Source organism: Scatophagus argus, chromosome 23 (genome assembly GCF_020382885.2).
Source record: "Scatophagus argus isolate fScaArg1 chromosome 23, fScaArg1.pri, whole genome shotgun sequence".
Lineage (NCBI taxonomy): Eukaryota > Metazoa > Chordata > Actinopteri > Scatophagidae > Scatophagus > Scatophagus argus.
The window spans coordinates 9420794-9443952 of NC_058515.1; the positions used below are offsets into that span (position 1 = coordinate 9420794).

The 23159-nt window shown below is 42.0% G+C and overlaps 2 protein-coding genes across 6 annotated transcripts; one reads left to right on the forward strand and one right to left on the reverse strand.

Moving 5' to 3' along the window:
* Positions 1 to 1110: 1110 nt before the first annotated feature.
* Positions 1111 to 11033, forward strand: tnk1 (tyrosine kinase, non-receptor, 1). Of its 2 annotated transcripts, XM_046380445.1 has the most exons (15): positions 1111 to 1442; positions 1675 to 1771; positions 3956 to 4134; positions 4752 to 4816; positions 4930 to 5121; positions 5606 to 5758; positions 5855 to 6132; positions 6228 to 6354; positions 6536 to 6682; positions 6824 to 6918; positions 7290 to 7520; positions 8298 to 8362; positions 8794 to 9266; positions 9362 to 9457; positions 9911 to 11033. In XM_046380445.1, exons 3-15 carry the CDS (start codon positions 3972 to 3974, stop codon positions 10067 to 10069), a joined length of 2244 nt encoding a protein of 747 aa, XP_046236401.1. In that variant the 5' UTR covers positions 1111 to 1442; positions 1675 to 1771; positions 3956 to 3971; the 3' UTR covers positions 10070 to 11033. The 2 variants fall into 2 exon arrangements, with proteins under 2 accessions (XP_046236401.1, XP_046236403.1); XM_046380447.1 differs by lacking the exon at positions 1675 to 1771.
* Positions 11034 to 11700: 667 nt separating this feature from the next.
* LOC124054444 (phospholipid scramblase 2-like) lies at positions 11701 to 21907 on the reverse strand. 4 transcript variants are annotated; one of them, XM_046380451.1, is made up of 8 exons: positions 21668 to 21907; positions 20059 to 20146; positions 16942 to 17198; positions 16276 to 16318; positions 15827 to 16047; positions 14103 to 14264; positions 13811 to 13972; positions 11701 to 13678 (listed from the first exon to the last, which is right to left on the reverse strand). In XM_046380451.1, the coding sequence occupies exons 2-8, from the start codon at positions 20069 to 20071 to the stop codon at positions 13619 to 13621; spliced, it is 918 nt and encodes a 305-aa protein (XP_046236407.1). In that variant the 5' UTR covers positions 20072 to 20146; positions 21668 to 21907; the 3' UTR covers positions 11701 to 13618. The 4 variants fall into 4 exon arrangements, with proteins under 4 accessions (XP_046236407.1, XP_046236405.1, XP_046236406.1 ...); XM_046380449.1 differs by having other exon boundaries at positions 21658 to 21907; XM_046380450.1 differs by lacking the exon at positions 21668 to 21907 and adding an exon at positions 20871 to 21140.
* Between the last annotated feature and the right edge of the window lie 1252 nt (positions 21908 to 23159).

Sequence of the window (23159 nt, forward strand, 5' to 3'; positions counted from 1 at the left end):
TCCACTTGATACATTTACTAGTATTTTGATACGGTACATGTACCCAAAAATATTTAGTTTCAGCTAGATACACTCATAAACTAGCGATTAGGTGCAGTACTCTGCAACGTGTATGGGTGCACCCATTCTTTCTATGGATGACTTAATCATGTGTAATGTTGTTAGCAACTGTGCAGGTAATTTCATGTTTGGGTCTTGTAGAAAGCTCAGGAAAGCTCAGAAAAGTCATCTAGGACATCTGAGACAGTGGAAAGTTTATTTAAGCTATATACACCTGATATTAGATTATACATACAGTAGATATACTCAATAACCAGTGTTGGGAAAGTTCACTTTCTAAATAAACTAGTTCAGTTCATAGTTCATAATTCAAAATTTTGAACTAAGTTTAAGGTTCCAAAAATGAATTTCATAGTTCTTTTTTATCATTATTATTATTAATTATTTTATCAGTTTGAACACTGAAACTATGTGTCAGATTCATGCTTGTATCCGATTTTAAATCTTTATCCAACCAGGGTTTGGGCACTGAGCCCTCAAAACACTGGCATTTCCCTAACGCTGTGTTGCCGCCCATTCAGTCCACATTAGTAGCAGCTGCAGGTTTCACCCTTACAGTATATTCTCAAAAACATGAGGAAAAACTTGCTGCTTGAATGGTTTTTATCTTTATCATGAAAACAAAAAACAGGACTGTAGTCCTAAAGGTGCAATTTTTTGTTTTTTGCCATTTCAATTCTTTTCCAATCCTGGAAACAATTCACATCAAATTCCATTTCAGTCACACTAAAAAGGAACCTAAATAAAGCAATTCTGGAAAATTCAAGTGGTAATCAAGTTTAACTACAACTCAAATCCAGCTGAGTCAATGACTGTGCAAAATTTCTATGTAATATACATCCAGTTTGTATGTCTAACTCATTGTCCGGCTAAACCACATTGCTGCCTGCTTATTGATCTTTAGTGACCTACATTTACTGTTTTCTACTGATGACTTATGCTTTAGGTGATGTTATTAGCACACGTGCAAGTCTTTTCATATTGTCTGGGTGTTAAGGCTACGAAGAAAGCGCAGGTGAGAAAAGTCATCAAGGGGCGTGGTCAGCCGAGACACGGGAAAAGAGGCGGGGAAAAGTACACAGGTAGATCGCAAACAGAGCGCACAGGTAGATCGCAAACAGCGCTTGTAGTGACTCAGCTGCACATGTAAGATTAAATATAGGCTGCACATCTGGATGGGAACATTTGTTGGATCTATCGGTGCGTGAATTTTGAGCGGTACTCCATTTGAGAGGATTCAGAGGCGAGTTTTGATTTGTGGGAAAGCTCTCCTGTCGACGTCGCTGAAGCTTTTCATTACCAACATGGAGCACTTGTCTCGGGGTGTGTGTGGCTAGGAAATACCTGTCAACTACCGGAGTACTGAGATATTTTGAGAAACGGTAAGAATCGGACCATAATCTGTTTGAGATCTGGTTTGTATGGACCCTGCAGTCTGGGGAAGTGGATGAAAGTCTGAATGGTTTTTGAAACAGTTAAGTTTTATTTACTTCCTAATGAGAAAAGTGGCACGTATTCTTAAAACAAAAACATAAAACAACGTTGACAGAAATGGTCATTAAGCTGATTTTAATTGCCTTTGACACTAATGTTATATGTAATGTCTTTTTGCAGAATAATTGAGAGCGTACATTCAAGGAAGGAATAGCCATATTGTGTGCGTGAGATTAAATTTTACTCTACTGGATTCTACTTTGACTACATTTCAGAGGTAAATACTGTACTTTTTACTCCTTACATTTATTAGGCCGTTGTTTTTAGTTACTTTTCAGATTCCGGTTTTATGTACAAAACAAATGTATAGAAACTACCCAGCAGTTTTGTTTTTTAAAAAAAAGTGGTTTCAGGGACCTTGAACATGAAAACTCTTACACAGTAACCCACTGATGATAATAATCCCAAAAATCTAACATATAATAACATAACATTGAGAGAGGCATAAAGAGTGCTTTCAGTTTTCACAGCACTACATTTTTGTCAATAGTAGTCTTAGGGAGCATTTTACATTATAGTATTGCTGCTTTAGTAAAACCCGTGAATACTTATTCCAGTACTGCTCTTGTCTCATGTTGGCAAAAATGCATCATCAGACACCTTTGGAGAGGTCCACGTCTTTGATAACAGAACTTTAGTGTGATCTAACGCCATAGTTGTGACCGATGATGTGCTCTCTGCTAACAAAGCTTTGTTGGTGATCACGTGTGTGTGTGTGTGTGTGTGTGTGTGTGTGTGTGTGAGACTGGGGATTGATCTTGGTTGTGTTCTTGGCCTCAGCCAGAGGAAGCAGGCATCACCCATGTAAACAAAAGCTCTGCTACAGAAGTATGGCTGCACTGGCTAAACAACACAGCTCGAAGGTTTTAAGTTGCAGATAATGGCTCGTAAGATAAAAGTCAGGCCACTTTAACCAGTGACCTTAAGCTAAATAGCTGGGAGAGTTGGTCACACATGCCATCAGGCTGAGAAGACTTTTTTTTTTTCAGTAGCTGTGCAGGTTAAAGATTCATCAGTCTGTACATAGAGATCACAGGGTTCTCTTTGTTTTTCCAGTGTGTGTGCTTTCCTTTTGAATTTTAATGTGACCTGCAGAGAATTTGCCTCACTCATGTTGGGTGCATTTCAATTGGGAGTTGTCCCTGGGAATGAATACAAGCCCAGGCTAGTGTAACCTCTTGCACCTGCCTGGTTTTTGCAGCATGAGAAAGAGCAGACCCGAGCGCTGAAGACAGTGTGGTTCTGCTGGTTGTACAGAGTAGATGTGCACTTATCTCACCAGGGTCGCTGACAGGGGAATGTTTCCTGGCTCATGCCTGCTACAGGGCTCAGTGTGCTGATAAGTAGATGATTTGTAGGTGTCCAACCCTCTGGCAACATTAATAGCGGAAGCCAAATGCTGTAGCCAACAAAAGAAGAATTTGCTGCGTTTACCCTTTCTGTTTTGTACGTAATAAGGAAACTATGCAGTCTCAATCATCCCTGGCATCATGGTCTAGGACACTGAATACTTATTCAGCATTTAAAAATATGAAATGCAAGGCAGATGTTAACCTTACTGGAGCTGATTGGCAGTCATCCTCCTGTCAACACACAGCATGGCCTCAGCAGTTACATAGATGTTGTGTGAAGGGAATCCTGTCTGACTGGTGCCCCTGAACCATCGACGAGATTGTGTTTCCACCTCTCAGGTTTTTCACATTGCTTCAGGACTCCTGGCTGGATCTTTTCCTCTGAGGTTCAAAATGAGTCACAACATCAGTGAACGGCACTGATACTAGTTGTTCATGCCTCTGAGGAAAAGAAGATCTTTTATATTTGTTTTTGTTTCTCACTCCCCAACATTCACCTGTTCAGGATACTTTGGTGCACTTTGGCTATTTCCCTCATCTATTTTTGCTCTCCCTGGGGTGTTAAACTGCCTGTTTAGAGATGCGACCATATGCAAATGACACTATGTGCTCCTGGTTAGCGAAAGCTGAAACTCTTCTGCCACTTTGTTCTTCTGATATTTTGCTACAGCAAACCTGATTGGCAGACAGTCAGTAATTTGCCAGTATGAGAATCTTTCTCATAGAACGCCAGTAAACAGCTCATTAAAAGCTGGAACATAGCTGCAAGCTGAGCAATCCCCTTCTGGCATCTTACACCAAGGGCTTTTTGTTGAGTCTCCATGGTAACCTAACAAGGCCCAAATGGGAGCAAAGTCACTGTTAAACTTTTTTATTAGTGGTTTATTATTGTGTCTTTGGGTTTTGTCTTTCTCTGATTGAAAAAAAAACACATGGTTGAGAGCTCTACTCCTTTCTGTCATTTTAGGTTAGTTTAAGAATTTATAATACAAGGAACACTGAGCAAAAAAAATCCACTAAAGGTCCTCTTTTAACCGTTGACCCTAAAGGCAGGTCGGCTGGGACATGCTGATGGACCAGGACACTCAGTGGTTGTACCAACTCCTGGCTGACGTCCAGCTGGAGAAGTTCTACCTGCGCGTCAGAGATGGCCTCAACATCACCCGCATCGAGCACTTCGCCTATGTCAAGGAGTCCGATCTGGAGCAGATAGGAATCAGCAAACCTGGTGAGCCAGATCATCTCCTTTAAGCACCCAAATGAATACTTATCCGTTCTCTCCGACAGGGAGGACTTCCCCTTTGGCTCATTAACATGTTTGGTTCAGTACAGGACAAAGATGGGGTTTAAACTGATACTGGTAGTAGTTAAGCACTGTCTTCTGATAACCCACAGTGTTTGTCTTTCAAATGTCCCCCAGTCAGCTTTTGGAATTACAGCATTGATGGATTGATGTTTGACAAAGAAATCTTATCACAGTGGTTACTTGTGTGTTACGGAGCTTTCAGCCACAAATCGTGACCTTCATCATCAGAACGGGTTTGTTCTGTGTATAAACTAAATAGTCTATTTATTTGTACAGGTTAGCTTAATCGTACTCGTGTATAAATTCATAAATTCAGCAGATCTGCCCATTGCAAAGCATTGACTTCCCCCTGTCACTGTCCTCCATCTCAGCTAAAAGCGAGTGTTACAGCAGGTGGTGTGTGGTGCTCAACAGCTAACTTCACACTTGAGATTTTTCAGTTCATGTCCCTTCTACTTTTCAGCCCTAATATGAACCAAATATTGTTTGTTATGTCTCTAAAATATTTTCAGTGTATAATTACTTTTTTTTTCCTCCAGCACAAAGAAGATTATGGGAGGCTCTGAGACGCTGCAAAACAAAATCACGGTCATGGGTGCCCAAGGTCTGAAACATATTACATCAACATTGTTGTTGAGTTCATATCTGCTGTCTGTAACCTACATGTAATCAGGCATGGCTGTCAGTAATCTTTTATTAATTTACTGATGCACACAGGTGTTAAGTGGCCGAAATCCGGATGGGGGGGAGCAGTGGAACGGTGGTAGCCCAGCTCAGGGTCAGGAGGGCGGCAGCCGGGCTCTGCCTTGTCTTATCCAGGACAGTGAGCTGCTTCTGGGAGAGAAGCTGGGCTCCGGGTCCTTTGGGGTCGTGAAGAAGGGAGAGTGGTACACACCCACTGGAAGAGTGGTAAGAGACTGTTTTATAAGCTTACAGTGATGCTGGATGTCCTGTACTATTTGAAAGAGCTTAAAACTGCTATGATACATACTTTTATTTTATTTATTTTTAGCCTCTTACACCACAATGTTACCATTTTGGTTAATTTTTGCAGTTTTCAGCTGCAGCAGGCAAATAAGCTCCGAAACCCCTGAGTCGACTGTCTGCGCAGCATCAAATAGCAGACAGAAAAAGTTAGTAACTCTCTGCTGATCAAAGCTGAGCATTAAACAGCTGAAGCACTTGCTATTCAGACAGTTATTTCCCTTCAGGAGTTAGAGAAGACAAAAATATAGCTAACAGGAGAGAATATCAGACCTACGTCACCAGAAACATGACTCCCTATGTATGCTTAATGTTTCTCTCTTCCTATAGAATATATAAATAAAAAATAAAAAAAGGTTTGGGATGGGATTGGCATTGATCCTCTGTCTCTTCTTCTAACTCCCCTCAGTTGTCTGTAGCGGTGAAGACACTAAAGAGCAGTTTTTCCAGGCAGACAGAAACTCTGACAGACTTCCTCCAAGAGGTGACCACCATGCAGTCACTGGACCACCCCAACATCATCCGACTGTATGGCGTGGTGCTCACACAGCCGCTCAAGATGGTAAAATGTTTTGTTGGCTGCATATATGGGGATCTATTTAAACTAATGTGTGTTTAGTAGCTGGAACACACATTGATCTGTTATTCCTTCCTCCAGGTAACAGAGCTGGCCCCCTTGGGTTCACTTTACGACACCCTGCGCTCGCGTCAGTTTGAGTACCCTCTGGTCCGCCTCTGGCTCTTTGCAACACAGATCGTGTCAGGTATGGATTACCTCGAGACCAGAAGACTGATACACAGGGACCTGGCCGCGAGAAACGTACTACTGGCATCCAGGGAGATGGTGAAGATCGGGGACTTTGGCTTGATGAGAGGACTGAGCCAAGACGCAGACCATTATATCATGTCAGCACACAGGAGGATCCCGTTCGCATGGTGAGGGCCGTTGGGAAAATCCAAAGACGGAGGAGGAAATAATATGTAGAATTCTGACTAATTGCTTCTGGTTTCTGTGCCCGTTTCTCGGCCAGGTGTGCCCCAGAGAGTCTACGTGTCGGCTCCTTCTCCCATGCCTCAGACGTGTGGATGTTTGGTGTCACCCTGTGGGAGATGTTCACCTACTGTGAGGAGCCGTGGTTCGGTCTGTCAGGAAGACAGGTACACACTTGTCAGGAACATGTGAATGTTGACGCTGTGCTCGGCGTGTTTATATCCATGTCAGTCAAAGTATTTGTCTTTGTACTTGGAATGCGCCCGCACCCTAGTGCCGTTTACTCTTGTGATTAAGCTCTGTGACTCAGAGATTTAATATCCCTGACAATTACTCTCTTAAATCCAGATTTTATGGCGTGTGGAACGTGAGGGTGAGCGACTGGAGAAACCGCCTGATTGCCCCCAAGAACTTTACACTGTCATGAGGAAGTGCTGGGCCTGCAGTCCTTCTGACAGACCCACCTTTGGCCAGCTCATAGCAATGGTGGCAGAGGTGAGCCACAAGCTTTTGATGCACCTGGTGGACAAGTCTTAATAGAAGAATCTGTCACTTAAAAGACGCATATTTTTCTGTAAATTGTGAAATTGTGAAAAATTGTATTAATTTTCCTCACTTTTGTCTGCCTTTTTGCAGGCCAAACCAATGGAGGTGCAAGCAGCAAGAGACTTCAATGAACCCAAAAAACTCGTACTTGCGGCCAACGACCTTGTGACCGTCATAGACCATGGGTGGGTGAGAACGAGAGGGTGGGACTAAAAGAGTAAAGGAAAACTTTGAGCTACACAATAGGCTTTTGTAAAGATGAAACAGGGGTTTAAATCAGCCTGCTCCGGCTGTGACTTCATCGAGTCCTCAAACCCACTTTGCGTTGTTAGTCTGAACTAACTTCTTTATATGGTACATTCATGGTCGAGATGATATTTGTTATGTCATTCTTTGCGGTTTTTGTCATCCAGACACCACATCAGGCAAAAAGACATTATAAATTCATAAAAATCACCATATAATATATCATGTCTTTCTTGTGAATTAGCATCTACAAGTTGAATGTTAAATATTGTTAGTCTCACTTTAATCACCAAAAATTCTCTCTATGCAGGTTGGAGCTGTGTGAGTGGAGAGGACAGAACCAGAGGACGCTGATGGTCGGCTGGTTTCCTGCGAGCCTCACCATGCCGTTAATCCCTCCTGCCGCCGCCGGCAACTCCGGGCCCACCCCTGCTTCTGGCTCGACTTACATCTCAGCCCCAGTGAAGGGCAGCCTGCAACACAAGGGACACGGAGACGTCAAACTCGAGCGCTGCTGGGGGACACCTGAGAGCCTGGACGAGTCAGTGATTACTACTCATTTGTTCTCCTGTCTTATTTAGGTCTTATTTAGGCTGTATTCAGACCGAATGAGGCGTTGCAGTCATTGGTGCGGGCGTATCTGTTTCACCCCGAGACTCTGAACTCGTCAAGTCAACCAGCGCTTACAATAACATATTGGCTGGACACTTCATGTGTTTCCAGAAAAGGATCAAACCATCATTGTTTTTACCACTGTTTTTGAGTCCACAAAACTGTCTGCTGTCAAATGAAGTTTAAATGAAAATTATCCTGACACAAAGTGTTGCAGGTTTGCCCGGTTATCAGCAGGAATAAATATGCGATTAGCTAAAACTTGCACTGCAGTAAAATGACTCATTATTATTGGAATCATTATCATTATTAGTGAAATTGTAGTCTATTATCTGAGCTAATTTCCATGTGATGCTGTCAGGCTGAGGCTCATTTCTGTTTGCATGAACACACAGTAATTTGAAATACCTGCAGTGAAAACACACTGACAACCCAAAGACACAAAGTCCATCTCTAGAGGCTGCTTTTAGAAATATTATCAGGTTTTACTGTTTTACAGTGGGTGCCTCTTTTTATTGCCTTGCCATCCTTTTCTCTTTTGTTTACCTTCAGAGTAGTACAATGAAAACAAAGTATTATGTGGAAAACCATGAAACATTTCATCGAGTTTTATTGCAGAATGCTAACGGCTGTGCAGCTCTGAACTTTCGCCTGTCGGATGTGTTTGTGTGTCTAATGTTGTTTATGTCTACTCTGACCCATGCAGCAGCGGCAGCTGGAGGTTGAATCCTGCCAGGGAGAAGGAGATCAGCAATCTTCAGAGAATGGCAGGTAAGACGTGGAAATAAAAGCACCTACAAAGCTACAGGGTGTCACTGCCTCCAGTTTATCATGCAGTCTAGAGGGTCTCACCTTGTCTTCTGCAATGCTGAGGCCTTAAAAGGTTTTACATATAGCCAAACAAATTCTATTCACACATTCGATTTCAAACTGTTGGTATGTTTTACTCTATCATTAGGCATGAAGTATCTCATCTTTCCAGGATGTAAATCAGTCTGTGTATCCATTGATTCTCTCACCAAGTTGTTCATTTATTCAGTTGACCAGTCTGCCCTCTAGTGGCTGTGTTAGGCTATCACAGCAGTGCATACATAAACAAGGACCCTCAGTTGTGCAGGTTTTGTCTCCTTTACTTAATTTGTCAAACCACTGTGATATTAATTGTTGATTGTGCATTAAAAAATCTCTTCCTGCGTGTCCAGGTGTCTCCCGGAGCCTGGAGTCAGTCGTGAGTGGACATCGGCCTCGGGCCCACACAGTAGGGACAGTCAGAGTGGATCAGCAGGGCAGGCTTGTGCCCCCCGTGATGGCAGCTCATAGTATGGTGATGCAGCAGGACCCACGCCGCTTTAGCGAGGCCAGCATCCTCCCTCCTCCTCGGCCGCCACTCCCAAACCTGAAACGCCTGAACATGAAATCCCAGAGAAGGCCCCAAGGGCACCCGGTCCCGGGCACGTCGTGGCCTTCGCAGGTGAACCTGACCCCCGCAGCGCAGATTCAGCCTCAGCCTCAGCCTCAGCAGGGCTTCGGAGGCTCCAATCTTTCTAAAATGGCCCACATGGCACGCTCAACCCCTCAGCTGGATGACTACACAGACAACAGAGAGAGGGAGCGAAACAGAGATCGAGAGAAGCCGGCTCAAGTGCAGAGCACGAGAGACGGTCTCATCTCACAGGTAGGACACTGATTTCTTTATTGTTGGTTTCTTTTTCTGCATGGAAACTTGTTCAGCGGATTAAAATACAAGCTTCATCGCTCTCCTGTCCTCAGGTGATGGAGGCAGTGCACGGAGTGACCACTGAAGAGGTTCAGACTGCGCTTCAACGCAATGACTGGAACCCAGTGCGAGCTGAGCAGCAGCTCAAGGTCAGAGCACGAAACGACTGTCAATATTCACAGGAAGAAAAACACTGTAACCGTGTGTGTGTTGCAGTTAGCCATGTTTTAGTTTGTAAATGTGTCACTTTGTAGCAACTGATGCAAGTGATTTGTTCGGTTAGATAGAAAATCACAGTACAGTGAGAGATATTCATAGTCACAGGTTTAACTTAACTTCAGTTTAAAAGTACTCATCAATAGTAATTGTACACCAGATGATGTAAAACGCTTGCTTTGGTGTGCAAAGAGGTTTCAACCCTCAGAAAGCGTGTAACCTGCAGTCCTCTTTTTTGGGCCTCGTTTTGCTTGTCTCTGGTTTTATCTGACTGGCTCTCCAGAAATGCTCAAGTTGTTCTTGGATTTCTGGATTTTGGTTGCTGATTCCTCTGACCCTCATCTTCTTGTTGTGGCTTTTTGTTTTGTTTTGGTTTTTTTTTACAGCTGGAGCAGCTGTACTCACTGAGCCTCTGCTCCAGGGAGGACTGTCTGAGGATCCTCTCCAGGTACCAGTGGAACTTGCAGCTGGCCAGTCGCTACTTGATCCGATGGTCACGGGACGAGAGGGAGCGACCTCCAGCCAGCACGGAGAGACGAGTTTGAAGATTTTGCTGCTGGTTTCTAATGCATTGATGGAAGCATCTTGCCACACTCTGACTCTGGAAGCTGCCACGTACACCTTGATATGGGAACAGATGGGAGGTCCTGCACGTATGAAAGCAGAACAACGACGATGGTTGATTGATGAAACGGAAAAACATATCGAAACACAGGAATGTTTCTGACTACTGTTTTGAACATATTTAATGACACATCATCATCAAGATATTGTATTTTTTTTTGCAAATGGTTTTTATATCTTAATGATTTTGTATATACTGTATTAGAAATTAATGTATTATTGAATAAAACTGATGATCTGGTCTTAATGGTGAGCTGCCATGTGATAATAACAGCAGTTTATTCATTTGGTTCGTTGCTAAAAGTGCACCATCATGTATCTGCCGATAGCAGATTATTCTCAGCAGACTTTGGTTTCTCTTTGCTGGGTTTTAAAAGTCATGTCACAGTGTTGCAGACAGCTGTCATGTAATTAGGTCAAAGTGCTTTACATTGTGTAAATTTAAAAAGGAACTGATACATCAAAGTCTGTTTGGAGCTCTCGTGAGGGATCACTGGGTATGTGAAAAAAGTTGAACAAGCCTTTTGAGTCACCTGCAGTTGGGGCTGAAGACTACAAATAGTATAGTATAATATACTCCAGCTGTGGAGTGAGGTTACCTGACTTTTCATAATGCAGGGCTGCTGGAGTGGAGTGGACAGCTTCAATCGCGGACGCACCACCGGCGGTTCAGTTGCACTGTGGGTAATATAGGCGCCGTGTTAATAAGAGGCCGCTAGGGGCCCTACTAATATCACACACCTGAATCTATGTGGACTGTTGACGGTTCAGTTGCATTCTGGGTAAAGTAGGCATATGTGTGTGTCTATATATGCCGGTCTTGTGTGTACTGAATGTCTACTGAATGTATCACATTACATAAATTGTAACTTTTACAAGTCAAAAGGTGTAAATTTCATTTGTGTTTGAAGAGAGAGGCTGTGGACTCCGCTGAGACACTCCCACCTTGGACACGCAGTATTCTGCTGGGTTTGTCCTCCAGGTTTACGTTACACAACAACATACTTCTCTGTTGTACTCTTAATAATGTACACTGTGTACATAGACTGACTAGTGTAAATATAGACTGGGAAGTTTAAGACTAATTTGTACAAGTTGACAAGTTGTTAAGCTAGTGAATTGTTGATTTCTGTAAGAACTATCTGATTACACATTATGAGATTACAATAAAGTAGACATGGATGAACATGTTCTGAAAAAAATGCTGACTCCTTGTCTCCTTTCGTTGCATCTGAAGTAGGGCATGAATACAATCACTTTGTGAACTGGTGCCGATAGATAAAGGACAATAAAGGTGACGCCAGACACCATCAAAGTCCATATTGTCTTGAGAAAGTTACTCAGTAACTCTTGTTTTCTTTCTTCTTTTTTTTTTTGGATGAAATTGGACTTTTGTTTCAGAGAATGAGAGACTGGATTTCCCTCTGAAGCAAATTTTTTTTTCCTGAGTGAAACCAAATGTTACATATTTAGACTTAAAGGTTTTCAAGGGCCTTCCCTCAAAACCTTCCTGGACAGTCACTGGAGCAGAAGAAACAACAAGACAACAACATCATGACTTCATATGACAGGTGTTTTATTTCTTAACTACAAGGTATTTGATGGTTTCTGTAAAAAAAAAAAATAATAATAATAATTCACAAGATACGATGAGTAAACAGGAAATGGATGCTGCAGATATCAATGATATGATAAAAGTAAGTGCTGCAAAATAACATAGGCTGCTGTATGCATACTCTATACGCACAGGTGTCATAACAGTTTTAGCTACTGACAGCCAAACAGAAAGCTGTGGTTTGGATTAGAGTGGCACCCAAAACTCACAGGAGCCACACCCATTTTATCTCACAATAAAGAAGAATTGTTTAATACAGTACAGAGAGTTGCATTCAACAGCAAAGGGCAACATTTGCAAACATCAACAACCTCTCCTTTTCTTTTTAATTATTATTCATTCCGAACCACAGCGATCAAACGAGCAAATAAATTTCACAAGACGAGTTCAGCTTTCCAGTCATTCTGAGGTCAGAATAACGTTCATTAACTCCCACTTCTGCTTTTCTTTTTCTCCCTCTTCTTCTTTCTTTCTAGTCCACCTTTAGTCAGACTTTCACTCCCATTTTACTTCTCTGTCTCCTGTATTATCACACTGGCACATATGCAGCGGTATCTGGAGAAATTGGAGGGCGAGGTTCGGCTCTGGGGTCAGCCTCCATGGCAACCGCCAAACCAGAGAGGCAGCATGAGTGCATTTACACAGTAGCCTGGGCTACAGTTTGTGTACAATAGGCTTTAAGACACAGAGGCCTTTGAGGAAGAGAGAGGCAGCTGAGATAAAGCACTTTGGTAAACACTGTCACTATGTATCAACTTCTGCGTTCACAACTTCAACTAACAGATATTAAACATTCCCCCACTTGTCTTGCAAAGAGAACCACAAGTTTCCTGTATGTTTACTAGATCATAATGGCCTGTTTACTGTGGCTTATGTTCCAGTTTTATATAAAGCTTTCATTAATTCATATGGTTTAAATGAGGCTATACTTGGGCAGAGCAGAATTTTGAGTTAATTGCAGATAAACATGCAGATGCTTAGCATGTATGATTTCACATCTTGCTTGTTTGCATGCAAACATTTGCTAATTAGCACTATACACAAAGCACAGCTGAGACTGATGGGAATGTCATTACATCTGCAGATATCTGACATGAATCAAAGTATTGGACACAGCAAAAATCTGCTACTAAGACGATGCTAGAGAGAGAGTTAGAGAGTAAGTTCAAGGATGACGAGAATCGGTACAATTCACCTACTGGGCCTGATGGATAAATGGAAATCCGTCCAATAGCTGGTGAAACACTTCAGTCTACAGTGTAATTTGTAGGCCGACAGACCAACACTGCGATCAGCTTGCCAGAATGAATACAGCATACACATCCACAACACTTAAACTAGATCTACCTCTTCATAAACCAAGACTTATGAGTGTGATAATAACAAATAAACACCATAAACATGAAATGTTAACGTCAGTGTAGCATAAAGCACATTCCAATATGCGTGGGGACACCCATGATTACTTCTATACGTGGGCATACGTGAAGCAAACATTGAGGGGCAAGACTGACCTTCTTTGGCAGAGATCAAATCTCAGCTGGTGATTTGTTCACTCGCTGAAAATAGAAAATTGTCTACAGACTGTACTAAGTGGAAGGAAGATTGGAAACATGGCAGCCAGTATCACTCGCTGAGTTTGGCTAAATTTGAAAAACATTCATTGGTGAGCATCTGGGATTTAGAGCTCATTAGCTCATATTGGTCTGTGTGTATAAAAGGATGGCTTCATAGTGGCTAGAATGTGATGAAGAAATAACTGGAAAAACAAAGTACATGAACAAAGTATGCATAACTGGAGAAAGTTCTTGCTCCCATGCTGTTGGTTTCCACTCATCTTTTTTTTCTTCCTCTGTTATGAAAACACAGTGCTGCGCTGGTTGGCCTCCCCAACCTTTTCGAAAAACATGAAATCCTGCAAAGGAGACAGCAAAGACAGAAAATCAATTAATCCCCCGATAAGACCTAGGCAGCAAGTATGCAAAAAATACAACTAGTGTCATTCGAGCATGAAAACTCGAGGGATAACACTAAGAATATCCCTTACAATGAGGAAGCAGGCCCCCAAGAGGACAGCTTTCATCTTCACGTCCATGTCCATTGGGAACTGGATGCCGAAGTTGTCCGTGTCTGTAAAGACTTCTTTCAACAGGCCGCTCCACTGCTTGCTGATGCGACCGATTGGTGCGCCACCTTCAGTGCCCTTCAGCTGCAGAACAATAAGAACAACAATGTAAGGTACACTGTGGTGTTAGGAGGAGGGCAGCAAAGAGAGAGATGGACTCTGTGAAGTTCTGTGAAGAGCTGAAAACCACTCAACAACGGCCCTCTGGCCTCACCTCAAAGTTGACGTCCCCACAGCAGTTGCAGGCAAAGCAGGGTCCCTCCAGTTTCAGAACAGTCTCTTTGTTGGCTCCCTGGATGGAAAACTTTGGCAGGAAGGGGTGCCAGTCCTGTTTGACATAGCCTATCGTGGTGCCCGGCGGTGCCTGGACCTCCAGCTGTGAGTTGCAGACATATTTACATATGCATATTAGCATGCCACACAATTAGAAAGTTATGCCAGAGAGCTTAAACTGTGCCCTCATCCCTTGACACAGAGAGCTATTAAAAAACATCACGGGGTTTGCGTGTCACAAGTCACACAGCAGGAATGATAAGTGAGCCTCTGACTGCTCTACTGTGGCACCACATAACAAAGGTAACACATCTCACATGTCTCCTGTCTGGCCAGTAAACAGAGCTGGAGTGAGTGCGAGCGTAGCAGCTTGGGATCAGGCCAATGAGAAGGCAGTCTGATTAGGCAACTGCGTGACAGAGACGAAGACAGAAACGTCTCAGAGGTGCAGGGATGGCAGAGGATCTGGGGGTTTAGGAGAGATGGCTTGGACTGACAAAGGGTCATTCATAGTCTTAACAAAATACTGCCTGAGCCAACTGGAGCACAAAGACACTGAAGCGCCACTCAGCAACTGGACAGTAACACAAGGCGAAGGGGGCAAAGATGAAGAAGCCTCTACATAGGAGACCTGCGAGACGGCTGATTTTTATGCTAATAGGTTCTCGCCCCTGAACTGATGTGGCTGAATCAGTGAGATTAGCTGCTTGAATGCATGGCAGGAGTGGAAACCTGCACACAAACTGCAATTTCAAAATTCAAGTGCTCCACTTTTGTGTGGTGTCTGCTATTAACTTTGCCTGTGCTGCAACTTTTTCTCCAAATATATGTTTCAAACATGGCTTAGTTCACTCGCCAGTAAATAAAGTCATCCAAAACACAAAACTACTAGTGTTGACTCACTTATACTGCTTAATGCCAGGCTCATTACTGCCTCCGACATACAGTGTAGCCTGCTCAGCAAGAGTTTGGCTGACTGCAATCTATGGTCACTATGAACAGAAGTTACAGAAAATATAAAAGCAGCCACAGATGAACCATGTGTATACACAAATAGCACAACATGTCCAGTTAGACTGGCTAGCTTTGCCTCAATAAATGGACCCTCCCTTGAGGCACAGCCATACTGCCAGCTGTTAGAAATGTGTTTTGATCTCTTGAATATACAGTATTTTGATAATGTCAAAGTGTCCTTATCACAGTTGATTGTTGAGACATGCGATTGGCTCGAGGACAGGTAGTCATAATTTATTATCAGCCCCATCAGGTGACCTCCAGTTTATGACTTGTCAACAACATCCATAAAACGCTTATCTGCGTTCCATGACTGCTGATATATTGAATTAGTAAGCGTTATGTGCTTATGAATGTAACAATAAGCCACTATGGATAATTTATAAGACACCATGAATGCCCCCATAGTGCAGTATCGGTGTGATCTTTTTAGAAATTATTACCATTGATTATTAAGATGATCAATATGGTTAAATATTAACATTAACAATGGTTATCTAGGCCACACATCAGAGTGTCTATCTGTAATTGTAGAGAGCAATTTGTCACAGAACAAACAATGAAATTAGTACAATATTGGTCTTGGTGTGGTAGATCAATATAGGACAATGCAGTTAAAACGCACTGAGCGACACACACACACACACACACCTCTTGCAGGCAGCAGGGACACCAGCAGGAGACACAGCGGAAAGGCCGTATGAGACGGATGACCTCCCTGTCCATGTTGTCCTTGATCTTCATGTCGAAGCTGCGCAGCGAGCCGCAGCAGTTCCTGGTGCAGCAGTCGTTCTTCTCTTTGGCCTTGTAGATCTTTTGGCCAAGGCTGTTCTTTATGTCATACTGGTTATTGGTCTCAAACCCGATAAATGCTGGGCGGGTTTGGGAGAGGAGACAGGAAGACGTGTGGAAACGGTGAATAACAAAGTGTGGATAAGTAAAGAAGTCCAAGGACAGTTTGTCATTTTATCATTATGATTCATACTGAGAGGTTTAAACTCAAGGGTCTCAAGGGTGCACTGAAGATGGACACACTGTTGCCGACCGTTTGCTGGTCACAAAGTGGCAGGTGTAACTAGGACTGAATGAACGGGCCTTACCTTCCAGGAGTTCAACTTTTTGGTGGATCAGAATCTGGTCAATCTAAAACACGATGGGAGACAAAAGACAAGACATGACGAGGAATTTTCACATGTTTGCAATGCAAAGCAACTTCCTCCATGAATTTTCATAAAACTACTGACAATCCTGATACTAACAGCTTTTTTTTTTTGTCTGAGTAAACCAAAAGGAAACGAAAAGCAGGTTGAGGTCTTATTTTAAACTCTTTGTACACCAAGAAAACCCACTGAGGTACAGTGTTCATCTTTAATGATCAACTACACAGTGCACAAACTTTCCTCACACATAAATGAATTCTAATTCAGTTACAGTAACAGTAACTACAGACATGTGAACGATGCATACCGAGGAAGTATGAAAAAGAAATTCATGCATTTCAAAGTTCCTCTGCACTGAAACACACCCTCTTACTGCAACTTTTCAGTGCAGCTTGTCATCATTAATCTCTGTGCGGACAATGACCCCGTACATTGTCAGCCAGCTAAAGGAGTGGTGAATGAATAATCCTTCTTCCCTTGAGGTAAAGAAAAAGAAAAGCCTAAGAAAAACCTTAAAACGTGTGCAGCAACATTTGAACAGCCTGACTCTTACTGTAAGGTTTTTAAAGAGACACAGCTGGTCTTTCGTTGATTGGTCTGTCCTACCTGTGTGAGGTACTCGAGCCCTGGTGGGACACCAACGGGAACCATTGCGGGAACCCCAGCTGGGGCCGGGGAGATTGCTCCCGGATGGCCCCCATACTCCGGACCTGGAACTGGACCAGGCTGATACATGACAGGAGGCTGGCCTGGATTATAGTTCACGTTCAGGCCTGCTGGAGGGGGGTCTCCATACCCACCCATACCAGAGGGATAAGGCTGAGGCATGGGGTAGGGCGCCTGGTTGGGTGAGCCTGGGTAAACTGGAAAACAACATGAGACAATGATATTAGCTCAAATATCATGGTCTACTGGTTTATTTCTTTATTTGACTGAACTTGTTTATTCACAGAACAAAAAGAACTGAACAGAGGATCCTTTTAACCACAAACCCAAACAAAAAAGGGTAACATAAAAAGCAAAGACACATCAATTACATATTATAAACACAAAACCTACATTAGGAACAAATGAAAATCATCCATAAAAAACACAAAATAAAAAAGCATTAAACAACAACATCTTGACTCTAATCCAGCCTTCAACTTCTCTCATTTCATTATGGTAATGAAAGGATGCCAAAACAACAACTCATGTCATCACTGCACCATAGCGACCTGACAGAGGAAGCCATGATCTGTGTGTGTGTATGCCAGCAGCTGCTCTGTGATCATTAACGTGTGTGAGGGAAAGCATGTGCGTTTACAGTGGATCATCCTGCTTTTCCCTGAACAGCAGAGCCAATAAGCTACTTATTAGCCGAGCCACAGTCACAACTAAAACCACTCATGAAGGAGCACGGAAACAGCCAGAACTGGACTGTGTTATACAGCAGTGGCTTTCAGTTGTTTTTAAGTCATGTTTTCGTGATAAGTACCCTCCAAAAACAGGACAATTAGATGATAACTAGCTGTCTTTATTCGGGCTTGAATTCAACAGCTGCAGCTTATCTGACCAGAGTTACACCAATTAGTTACCGTAGTCTTTTTAACAGGCAGTTCAGAGCTGCGCTGGATGCCTCTTATCATCATCATCGCGTAAACATGATAAAATGCACTTTGTTTCTGCTGATTTGCCTGTTTGCACCAGTAATTTAGTCTGACTTCAATCTGATGTTTATGCATAGGCCTGCACTTTAATGACAGAAACTGATAGAAAACTACGTGGTGACTCAGGAGGGTCAAAGCTACTTACCCACAGTGGGAAAACCAAGTTACTCAAGAGTACTCAAAAGAGCCATGAAATAACGTCACATGGCAGGCTGTAAGAGGTGGGTGTGACAGGAGGGTGCAGGAGGTTTTCTGTTTTATTAAGGTGGAATGCTGTCTGTCATGTGGTCAGTCACAGATAAACAGATGTCTACAAGGTTGTGTTACACCATTTGACTGCAGCACGTGCTTTTCCACAAGTTCGTTTTACTAATGATAAAAATCCTTCGTCTCTCTTTTTTGTCCCCAGTCATAGTTATCAGCCACATCTCATCTCATTTTAGTTCTCGTCTGCCCAGAAGAGGGAACAGCTTTGATGCAGCTCTTGTTTTTTGTGCTCTTTGGAAGTTAAATGAGGAAGCAAGTGCGCTTCTCCAGCACTGAACGTTATTTTGGTGGCCTGCCTCACACAAACAATTACAATATGCTTTAACTAATTCAGGAAAAAAAGGTGACATTCAAGCAGTTTAAAAAGAGAAAATTGTCACTTAGTGCTTCACTGTTTCTGAATTTGCTTTAAGGCAAACAAGAACACAGCTTTTGAACAAAGTATCAAAAACATAAAACTTAGTGTTTGATTTTGTATCACTACAACGCCAAAACGTTTCTTTAATTCACTGATAGATGCAGAAAAAGAAGGGTTTTTACTTTATTGTTCATTTTTCAAGCAACCGTGACAATCATTTTCTGGTTCTAGTTCCTCAAACGTGAGAATTTCCTGTCTTGCCCACCCATCTTTCACCACAGCTGAACTCTACAACGTTAACTCTGATATCACTGGTTCTCAGCGCAGAACAGAATCCACTTTAAAATTCTACTTGTGGTGTACTGATACGTATTTGTTTTCTGATGACCTGAGGCCTGCGACAACTGTTCCCACTTTCAAAAATCAAACCAAGCTGAATCTTGCCATCAGTTAGTCAGTCATCAGTTGCGTCTGTGCAACACATGTGGATTTATTGAATTTATTTATTGTCTGTGGTCTTCTGTTTTTTCCTATCACAGTCCTCCGCACATGTCACACGTTTTGTATACACTTTAATGTAAAGCTTCTTGAGTTGACTTGCAACCACAATACACTATGCTACTACATGAAATTCTCCTCACTGTGCTTGTTACATAAACATGGTGTCACTAACCACGTCTTGTAGCTGACCAAACCGGTTTTTGTTTGCAAGACAGAACAGTCTCAGAGGTCATCAGCCCACGTCAAAGATTTTGAAAATGAGTCACGTCATTAAATCTCAAAAAGAAATATGCATCGAAGTCACAAAGCAACTGACACCACTTCCGCCTTTCTAAGAAGAGCCTGAAAAGAAAAAAGAAGACCTGGGTGAACTAAGAGGTTTGTTATTGCGCCTCTTTTTTTTCACATTCCTTTCTCTGCTCGCAGGAAGCAAAACACAACAATTTAAACCAGCGTGTTTGCCTGCACACAGACCTGCCCACACAACGATGCCTTTCACCTCCTGAACTGCTCCCCTCCACCCAGAAGGAGTCGGTATGCCGGACCAACGGCAACATTCAGAAGTGTTTTCATGAAGGTATTTGACAAATTCCTTTTAAATTTCACTAATTTGGTTTGAGATCAAATTTCTCAGGGGCACTGAAGGAATGTGGGGGCAGCAGTGTTTTGATTCACAGCATAATGATGCTCAGTGGAGAGGAAAGCCAAGTGGAAACTTTGAGAAGGAAGAGAATAATTACCTCACAATGGAAGCAAAATATTGCACAACGGAAGAGGTCAGTAAGGAAGGAAGGAAAAGTCATGATAGTACATATGAGGTGGAAAAACTCTTCAAAATTCCTAGTCGAAATTTTAATCTCCAGTTTTCTGGATAAAAGTCAAACATGAAATTTTAAAAGAAATGTAGCTGTTGTTTCACTTTCTTTGTTGCTGTTTTGAGCCACTTACCAGGAGCGGACATCACGAGGAGTTGGCTGAAACTGTTGCGGGCACAGAGAGAAATGAGATCGCACTTCCCGGTCCACTCCCAGGGTCTCTGCGGGAAAATGGAGAAATGAAAATGAGTGGAAGAAGAGGGAGGGGGATAAAAACCAGAAGAGAAGGAGGGGAGATTTCACAAAACAGAAAGTGACCATAACACGTCATAATCAGTCACACAACTGAGTGAGAGTTTAAGAGTTTGTCATCACATCCCAATGTGTTATTAAGTACATTTTTACAACACCAGAATATAATCCAGTTTGTCCTTTAACAAGAATGAAATAAACTGGAAAGTAAAGTTCAGGAAATAATCCATTTGGTCTTTTTGATGCAACATGTTTGAGAGCTGAGACACATGCAAGTAAAAGTGGGTGTGGCATGTTATAGCAGAGGCTTGAGGGCTGGTCAGTAATTTTTCCACTGTATTCTGCTGTTCTTGGTCTTTTTCCTTGATGATAAAGCTGAAAACATCCTGTTCTGACAAAGTTGAAATCCTTCCCAAGGTGATCAGTTCAAGTCTCTGAGAACACAGTTTCGATATCTTCTCACAGCAAGTCATGACCCTACAGTACCTTACCCCGCTCTCTGTCTTTATCTGTCCCTCACACACATACACTCTCTGTGTGTGGTAAAGAAATGATAAAACACTCTAATCCCCGCCATAGTAACAAGAAGGAGAACATGTAAATGGCGCAGAAATCTCACCTCCTTCTCGATCCCAACCGGAAAAGTGGCGGTACAAGTAGAAGACCTGAGATAAGAAAAAAGACAAAACTCACGGAGCCAAGGGGTTTATTTCCCGTATTTTCCCTCACTTGGGTTGGCGTTGCTGTCACTCCTCCCACCCATAATATAATTATATATCCTCCTCCCCTTTCGGGTTTTTTCGACCTTTACTGATGCATCGATGTTTTGCCATGCCACACAAAAGCCACATGTGAACATCAGGATTATGATACAGGTGGCTGAAACTATTTTTGACTTGTGTACAATTTTCGTTTGATCCCGTTCATCACACTGACGGTCGCAGTCGTGCATATGAGGACTCAACAACATGGAAACGAGAACATGTTTTTGCAACACGCAACGGCGGGAGGGCGTGGCCAGTCTGATAAACATGGCGTTAGCATTAACCACCAGCAGATGGCGCCAATACGTCGGTCATGACAGGCGTTACTGTCAGTACAGTCAACTGGAGGACATAAGTGACATTCACAGTATTTACTTATCACAATAGTCCTACTTGAAAACTATACTTTTCATACATAGTAAGAAGTGGAAGTAGCAGCAGTACTTTCAAGGTACTGAGAATTTATCAATGTATTTATTGAACGGCTAAACTAATCATATCCAAATCAAACAAATTAGGTAAACTGAATTTAACTACTAGCTAAAACGTTAATTACCCAACCTAATTCACGTCCTGCCATGTTTCCTCTGTACATCGTGAAGTAAACCGCATTAAACCTGAATAAATTAATCTATACTGTATAGTAAAGTGCAAGGAATTAAACCAGTACAATAACATTTTTAAAACGGTAATTTATTTATTAAAGCTGCTCTTACCAATACTCACTGAGTTGAAGTGGTTGCTAGTAGCTTACTGATAAAGAGAGAACTGTTGGTTGTTTCTAGAGCTTTTCGCGTTTTTAGGCCATTTTTTGTAGTCTTCAGAATTAACCCACAACTGAGGAAAGTAGCCTTACCAAAATAAAAAATATCCCCTATGCTGGTAAACAAAACTGATTTAAAACAACAGTGAGTACCGGACTTAATCCTCAAGTTTAAAATGAATGCTAACGTACTGCATTAGTTGATAACTGAATGCTAACACATCAGTCGTTGATATTATCCCGTCTGTCTGGAGTTCGTCTGCCCTCTGGTGGCCAACATTGATCATGCAGCGTTACATCAAGTAAACTGTAAAAGCTTAGAAAAAGTTTATTTATCAAAATCCAAATAAGAAAATTTAAAAAAAAAACATACTGGATGCTATTTCTTGAAAATGGCTCCAGATTTTTACATTGTGATATTTTACATAAGTAAGAGTTGTTGTGTTGTAGAACAGTTGGATACTTTGTAAGGGCATTTCCAGCATAGATGAATGAATGAATCAACAGATATATACATATATACATTCCATCTCATATTTTGTAATGTTGTTTTTCATGTTAATCTTTTCTAAAGTTTCTCACGGTTGTGGAGGGGACATTCTCTGCTGAGTCTATATTTGGCACCTGCTCCAATGCCTGGTACTTATAGGGCTCTGGCCTGGGGCGGGGTGTGTGAGAAGTCAATCAGCACACACACACACACACACACACACACAAACAGAGAGAGAGAGACATAGATTTATCACACAGACACATACTTTTATATTACCGTACTCTTGAGCACTTTCAATGACTATATTCCTGTCCAAACCTTAACTGTAAACGAAACTAGCGACCCCAAACAACATCACACAGTATTCTGAAAAAGTGAAAGAAGTTTAGACCGTATTTACTGAAATATATTAATGTACTTACACACTTACTTTAATGTAAACGTCTTTTAAACCGACAGACATTGTACTGTATATATTAACAATAATTAATGAACAGCTTTGTTCAATGCCCTATTCTCAAATTGTTTTTTCTTTAGGAACAAGCCATGACAAGAGCCATCACATCACACACTCACTGTACGCCATCCCTCACATAGCGTCCAGTATAACTTGTACTTCACTACACTTAAGTACACACCTGACTGTGCTAATCTGACCCCATTAACTTGTATTTGAGTATTCTTTTTTTTGCAGTAATGGTTAATTTATTTCTTTTTTTTTACCATGTACTTGTATTTGTATACAGGCTACTTAGAACTACAACCACCAGACATACTTGTTCAATATATCTCAGCCCTGTAAATATCACACATAAATGGTCATTTGAGTATGCTGAGGTATATAAAGTACAAACAAATGCATTCAGATTGTATTGATTATAACTTTATGGTGTCTTGTAAGTGCAGTCAGAGTAATAGTTTGATGTTCCCTTTCTTGCTAAGAGTTGACAAGAGAAAATCAA

Bases quoted from the DNA above. Each gene is read 5' to 3' on its own strand.
- tnk1 (XM_046380445.1), top strand. From the start codon at position 3,972: ATGCTGATGGACCAGGACACTCAGTGGTTGTACCAACTCCTGGCTGAC. The intron at 5,759-5,854 runs GTAAAATGTTTT...TCCTTCCTCCAG, and splicing joins TCACACAGCCGCTCAAGATG to GTAACAGAGCTGGCCCCCTT. The intron at 6,683-6,823 runs GTGAGCCACAAG...GCCTTTTTGCAG, and splicing joins TCATAGCAATGGTGGCAGAG to GCCAAACCAATGGAGGTGCA.
- LOC124054444 (XM_046380451.1), bottom strand. The intron at 14,265-15,826 runs GTGTGTGTGTGT...TGCAACTCACAG, and splicing joins GTCCCTGCTGCCTGCAAGAG to CTGGAGGTCCAGGCACCGCC. The intron at 13,973-14,102 runs GTGAGGCCAGAG...ATTGTTCTGCAG, and splicing joins GTGGGGACGTCAACTTTGAG to CTGAAGGGCACTGAAGGTGG.